The 5,502-nt window shown below is 67.7% G+C and overlaps 1 protein-coding gene across 3 annotated transcripts in view; it reads left to right on the top strand.

The window, feature by feature from the left end:
* The window catches only part of CRACR2B (calcium release activated channel regulator 2B), a 5,416-nt gene extending 887 nt beyond the window's left edge, over positions 1-4,529 (top strand). Inside the window, exons 1-10 of one of the 3 annotated variants that reach the window (XM_029956806.1) lie at positions 7-17; positions 1,231-1,422; positions 1,501-1,612; positions 2,090-2,264; positions 2,563-2,709; positions 2,845-2,935; positions 3,095-3,187; positions 3,406-3,572; positions 3,792-3,863; positions 4,093-4,529. In XM_029956806.1, the coding sequence (XP_029812666.1) occupies positions 1,237-1,422; positions 1,501-1,612; positions 2,090-2,264; positions 2,563-2,709; positions 2,845-2,935; positions 3,095-3,187; positions 3,406-3,572; positions 3,792-3,863; positions 4,093-4,267 (1,218 nt within the window). In that variant the 5' untranslated portion in view covers positions 7-17; positions 1,231-1,236 and the 3' untranslated portion in view covers positions 4,268-4,529. Of the gene's footprint in view, positions 1-6; positions 18-1,230; positions 1,423-1,500; positions 1,613-2,089; positions 2,265-2,562; positions 2,710-2,844; positions 2,936-3,094; positions 3,188-3,405; positions 3,573-3,791; positions 3,864-4,092 lie in introns of those variants that run through there. The other 2 variants (XM_029956805.1, XM_029956807.1) reach the window with 2 other exon arrangements.
* The last annotated feature ends 973 nt before the right edge of the window (positions 4,530-5,502 follow it).

Consider the following 5,502-nt stretch of genomic DNA (forward strand, 5'->3'; position numbering starts at 1 on the left):
GGCGGCCCAGCTCGCAGGTAGGCGCCTCGCGGGGCCCGCCGCCCCCCCTCCCTGCGGTGGCCGAGGGACTCGCCCACCCTCCCGAGCCCTGGGAAGCCGGGCCGCACGTCTGCCCCGCTTCCCCGCCCTGCGCCGCGCGGCTTCCGGGGGGCTGGACCTCTAGTCCCGGGGGGCCCGCGAGCCTCCGGTGGGGTGGCGCACCCGCAGGGGTGAGGTGGCGGCGTGAGCGTGGAGACGACTCCAGGCCCCCGACCCTCTCCTCACGCCCTCCTCGCACCTGCTCTCTTTCGACATTGTGCCCCGCTGCCGCCCCTGGGATATGGGCTCCGAGGGAAAATTAGGGTCCCGGACTGAGGGGAGGGGACCCCAGAATCGCCCAGGCTGGGGGAAATGCCACGCTGGGGGTTGGCCTTGGGAAATCTGGGGCCTGGGCGTTGTGGGGACCACAGGTGGGTCTGATTAGGGGGCGGGGCGCCATACGGGGAGAGGAGCCCCCCGAGGAGGTTCCGCGACCTGGAAGGGGCGAGTCTGGCGAAGCAGAAGGGCCTGGTGCTAGGGGAAGGGCCCTCGAACCTAGAATCTGTCGCGTCCCTGGTAAGGGCCGTGGAAGGCACCGGTGCTGCAGGCGGAGACCCTGCTCTCGCTCCCCTTGGGGCCCGGGGCCCGGTGGGAGGGGCGGCGGCAGAAGGGGAGGAGCACACGCCGCCTGCCGGCGGGCTGGAGGCCAGGGCCGCTGAGGTCCAGACTCGGGGGCTAAGGACTTAGCCAGGATTGGCTGAAGGTTCTCGCGGGCCCAGCCAGGTCCGCCAGGTCTCCAGGTGCCCACCTTCAGGACCTGCGCAGCTCCTCCCCCCGCTGGCCAGTCCGCCACCCGAGCTCTTTCCCCTCAGCTTCAAGGAGCCCCCACCTCCTTATTTCCCATTACAAGGTTCTCCTGTAGCCGCCTCTCCTCCTTCCATCCTCACGGCCGGCCGTGAGTCTGCACCACCCCACCTATGACGCCCCTCATCTGCAGCACGGTCCTCAAGTGACCACCCCCAGCTACCTTCCTCTCTGAACCTCTGCCGTGCCTTCTCCCACCGTCCCACCTGGTGGGAGGACGCTCCTCGGCCCCCTCCCGGCCGCCTCACCCCCCAGTGTAGTCCTCACCCACAGCCTCTCCGCCTTCCTTTCTCCCTCCTCATTTCTACTGAGCTCTGCTTCGGCCCTGACTTTCCCTTGGCTTCACAGCGCGTGATGGCAGAGACCCCAGCTCCCATGGCCAGGCCTAGGAAGCCCGGGGCTGGGGAGGCCCCGGAGGAGGAGAGAGAAGAAGAGGGGGGCTCCGTGAGGCTACGGGCAGAGATGCTGGAGCAGGCCCAGGAGCTCTTTCTGCTGTGTGACAAAGACGCCAAGGGCTTCATCACTCGGCATGACCTGCAGGTGAATCCCCAGTCCCAAGAGGCTGCCCAGCCCGGGGCTGACCTAGGCTGCTCAGCCCTGCCATCCTTGCCTGGCCAGGGCCTGCAGAGCGACCTGCCCCTCACACCCGAGCAGCTAGAGGCTGTGTTCGAAAGCCTGGATCAGGCCCGCACAGGTTTCCTCACCGCTTGGGAGTTCTGCCTTGGCCTGGGTGAGCTGAGCCCCCCCCCGCCCCCACCCCCGCTGCCCAGAGACCCTCTGGACCCCCAGCGGACACAGATGGCAGTCTGTGCCTCTCCACTGCCTCCCTACAGACACGCACCGGTGTCAGTACGCACAGACCCCAGGGGAAGCCTTGCCCCACCCCAGGTGCCGTGTGTGGAGCTGACCCTCCTGCTACCCCACCCCCTCCAATCTGCGCCAAACCCAGGTGGGGCCGGGAGCCAGGCTGGTCCCGTTCTGGTCCGGCTGTCACCTCCCATTCCTAGGCCACGAATCTGACCAGGATAAGGAAGAAAAACAGGAAACTTGGCTCAGAATAAGGACAGGATGTGTGTGTGCGCGCGCACGTCTGTGTGTGTGTGTGTGTGTGTGTGTGTGTGTGTGTGTGTGGTGCGAGGTGGTGACTGGTGGCTGAGCCAGGGTGCTAACTTACAGCCTTGGTAATCCCACCTTCCCATGCCCACAGGGAAGTTTGTGGGCGTGGAGTCACCCCAGGGCACACTGCCCTCCCAGGTTCCGGAGGAAACCTTTGAGTCGGGCTGGTCAGACGTGCAGGGCACTGGGGGCTCCCTGGAAGAAGAGGAAGAGGAGAGATTCTGCGAAGCACTGGAGCAGCTGGGGGTGGCCCCAGTCCTGGGCGAGTGAGTGGGTGCCCACACGGCCCCCAGTTCCTTCCTCTGCTCCCTCTCCCTCTGCATGCTGCCTGTTCACACTGCCCGCGTGTCTGTTCCGGTCCAGGGTCCCTAGGCTGGGCCTGGCCCAGTCCTTCTGTCAGCTGCGACACCTGGGAGGGGCTGAGCGTGATTTCCCGCAGAATTTGCATTTCAGGAGGCCAACGCGGCTGGCCTGTCCGGAGCTGCAGGTGTCTCCAGAGGCCTTATCCTTCGGGATGGGGTCAGGGAGCCCCCACTTCAACTCCAGCCCGTCCTCCCCCTGCAGGCAGCGAGCGGTGCGGACGCTCTGGACTCGGCTGCAGCGCGAGCAACCGGAGCTGCTGGGCGCCTTTGAGGACGTTCTGATGCGCGCGTCGGCCTGCCTGGAGGAGGCAGCCCGAGAGCGCGACAGCCTGGAGCAGGCGCTGCGGCGGTGAGGATGGGGCGGGACGGGACCTGGGGCCCAGGTGGCTGGGCTCGGGAGGCGGTAGAGGCGAGACTGGGGTCTGCGGTGCCGGGGGGCTCAAAACAGCAGTCTTCTCCCCTCGTCCTCCCTCGGCCCCCGAAGGCGGGAGAACGAGCACGAGAGGGAGGTGCGGTGTCTGTACGAGGAGATGGAGCAGCAGCTTCGCGAGCAGCGCCAGCGCCTCCGGAGTCAGGTGGGCGCGAAGCCCCCGCCCCTGCTCCCGGCCCAGCCCAATCCCAGACCCGCTAGTCTCCTTGGCTCCGCCCCCTCAGCGTGGGTCCCGCCCCGCCCCACCCCCGGCGCGTGCCCCTCCACTGCCCGCTGGGGCTCAAGGGCTTCCCGCGCGTCCCAGGACCTGCCCCAGGGGGAGCGCACCGGCCTCCTGGAGCTGGAGCTGCAGAACCGCGAGCAGGAGCTGGAGAGGGCAGGCCTGCGGCAGCGGGAGGTGAGTGCCCCCCACGCGCCCCTACAGGGTTGGGGTGCTGACAGACCCAGCGCGAGGCCCTATTCCCACCGTCACCCCTGTACTCCCTGGTACGCTTGATGTCCCTGTGCCTCAGTGTCCCTGGCCCTGGAATTGCCGAGAGTCAGGGGCAAACGCAGCACCTCGAGAGAGGTGGAGAGGCCTCCCCAGCTTGGACTCCCCCCGCCCTCATCTCCCAGCTGGAGCAGCAGCTGCAGGCCCGGGCCAGCGAGCAGCTGGAGGCGCAGGCGCAGAACGCCCAGCTGTGGCTAGCCAACGAGGCGCTAAGAACTCAGCTGGAGGGGGCGCAGGAGCAGCTCCACCGGCTGGAGGGCGACGTGCGGGGCCGCCGGGAGCAAACCCTACGGTGCCTGGGGAGCGGCGGGGAGACAGACCCTCAGGGGCGGGCCGGGGAGGGGCTGGGGCGTCGGGCGAGGCCGGGCGGGGATCGCTCTGGGGGCTTTGGTCCCGGCCACTTGCATCCCCATCCCCCGGCCCAGCCCGGCCCTCAGGGTGTGCGTGGGTCAGGGTCGTGGGACGCCCTGAGGAGCCTCCTTGCATCCACGTCACCACCGCCCTCCTGCAGGGATGTGGTCACTGTCTCGAGGAACATGCAGAAAGAGAAGCTCAGCCTCCTGCGGCAACTGGAACTGCTCAGGTGCGGCCTGGTGAGGCCAGAGAGGGCAGGGGCTCGACCCCTCGGGAACTCCTAGCGCCCCAACGCCCCTGAGGGCCTCCTCATCCCACTGCGAGGAAGCCCCTCCATCCCTCAAGGGGCATCCCCAGCCAGACACCCGGTCTGAGGGAAGGCGGAGCCCGCATCCCCACGCCCCCCAGGAGTGCTGCCCCTTGAGCCCTCTCAGAGCCCCGGGACTCCCTGTCCCCAGGGAGCTGAACGCGAGGCTGCGGGATGAGAGGGACGCCTGTGAGGACAAGCGGCTCGCCAGTGGTCGAAGGAAAGCTCTGGCCATGGCCCGCTTGCCTGGCCCCCCCTGCTGCTGCGGCTGCGGCTGGGCTCGCCCCCCGAGACGAGGCTCTGGCCACCTTCCCAGTGCCCGCTGACCACCCCCGAGAGACTCGCGGGGCGCTACATGGAGAGGCCACACTTGAAGGCGATGCGTCGTGGCGAGGGGCTGCTCATCCAGCACGTGAGCTCTGGGCAGTGCACTGCCAGGCCTGCCTGCGGGAGACGTGAAGGCTTGAACCTAGGAGTGGTCGCAGTCTCATGTACCTCCCTGCTGGGCCGCATCCTATCCCCATCCCATCAAATCCATCTCTCACCAGCAGCAAAACTCCCTCCTCCTAATAAAGTCCATCGACTGCACTGTGATCTCCTTGGTCTATGTGCCACGGCATTTCCGTGGTACACACACGAGGTGTGCTCAAGGCAAGTGGACGGTATGCGTGTGGCACAGGTCCTGAGGTGCTGGGGCTGTGGTCGTACCTGACTGGCTCTGGTCATGCCTTCAAGTCCTCACTGTCCATTAAAGCTGAAGCCCCATGGGCCCTCTGTGGGGATGAGGGGACTGAGGCCCTTAGTCGGGGCCTGCTCCCGGTGGCAGATGACAACCCCCTCCCCATCCATACGCGTCCTCATGCAGCCCCAGTGGACCAGCTCAGCCCACTGGAGTTGAGCCAGTCCTAAGTGGGACCTCCTGGGGTACTTCTGCATCCACCCCCCTGCTGGGCAGGACCATAAGCGGTGGGCAAGGAGCTGGGACCAGTGCTGCCCACTACCCACGGAGAGCTATTCCAGATGACTGCAGTCATTCTGCCTGGGTCTGGGAATGAGCTTGGTGGGCTGGGGGTCCCCTCCCCCTCCTTACTCCCACGGCAGGGGTTTCCCAGCCCAGCAGGTCAGAAAGCTCCGCGCTGTCTCCCCCACCCTTTGAACCCCTCCCAGGACCAATGCCTTCCAGACTGGACTGTCTCTGCCTGGGACCCCAGGTCTCCACTCCAGGGCGTCCTCCATTCTGCACCGGGAGCAACCGCACTCCTGCATCTGACCGCACCCCCAGGCCCTTCCCCACCAAGGCCAGCATCCGTTCCGCCGACCCTGCAAGCCTCTGGGTGGTCCCTGGGTTGTGGGGAGAGAACAGGACCTGGGCCTGGAGGGGGGCCTGCTGTGGCCGACACCTCCACCGCCCCCAGCCAGCTCCTCTGTCTCCCGAGGGGGCGAGTCCCGGCTGGGCTGCGGACGCCCCCGGACGCAGCACGCCGGCCTGCGCAGTCCCGGGCGGACCCCAGCGCCGGCTCCGACTGGCGTCCCCGCCGCCCGCCCGCGCAGAGCGCTGTCG

This window comes from Suricata suricatta, chromosome 11 (assembly GCF_006229205.1).
Source record: "Suricata suricatta isolate VVHF042 chromosome 11, meerkat_22Aug2017_6uvM2_HiC, whole genome shotgun sequence".
In the NCBI taxonomy this organism is placed as follows: domain Eukaryota; kingdom Metazoa; phylum Chordata; class Mammalia; order Carnivora; family Herpestidae; genus Suricata; species Suricata suricatta.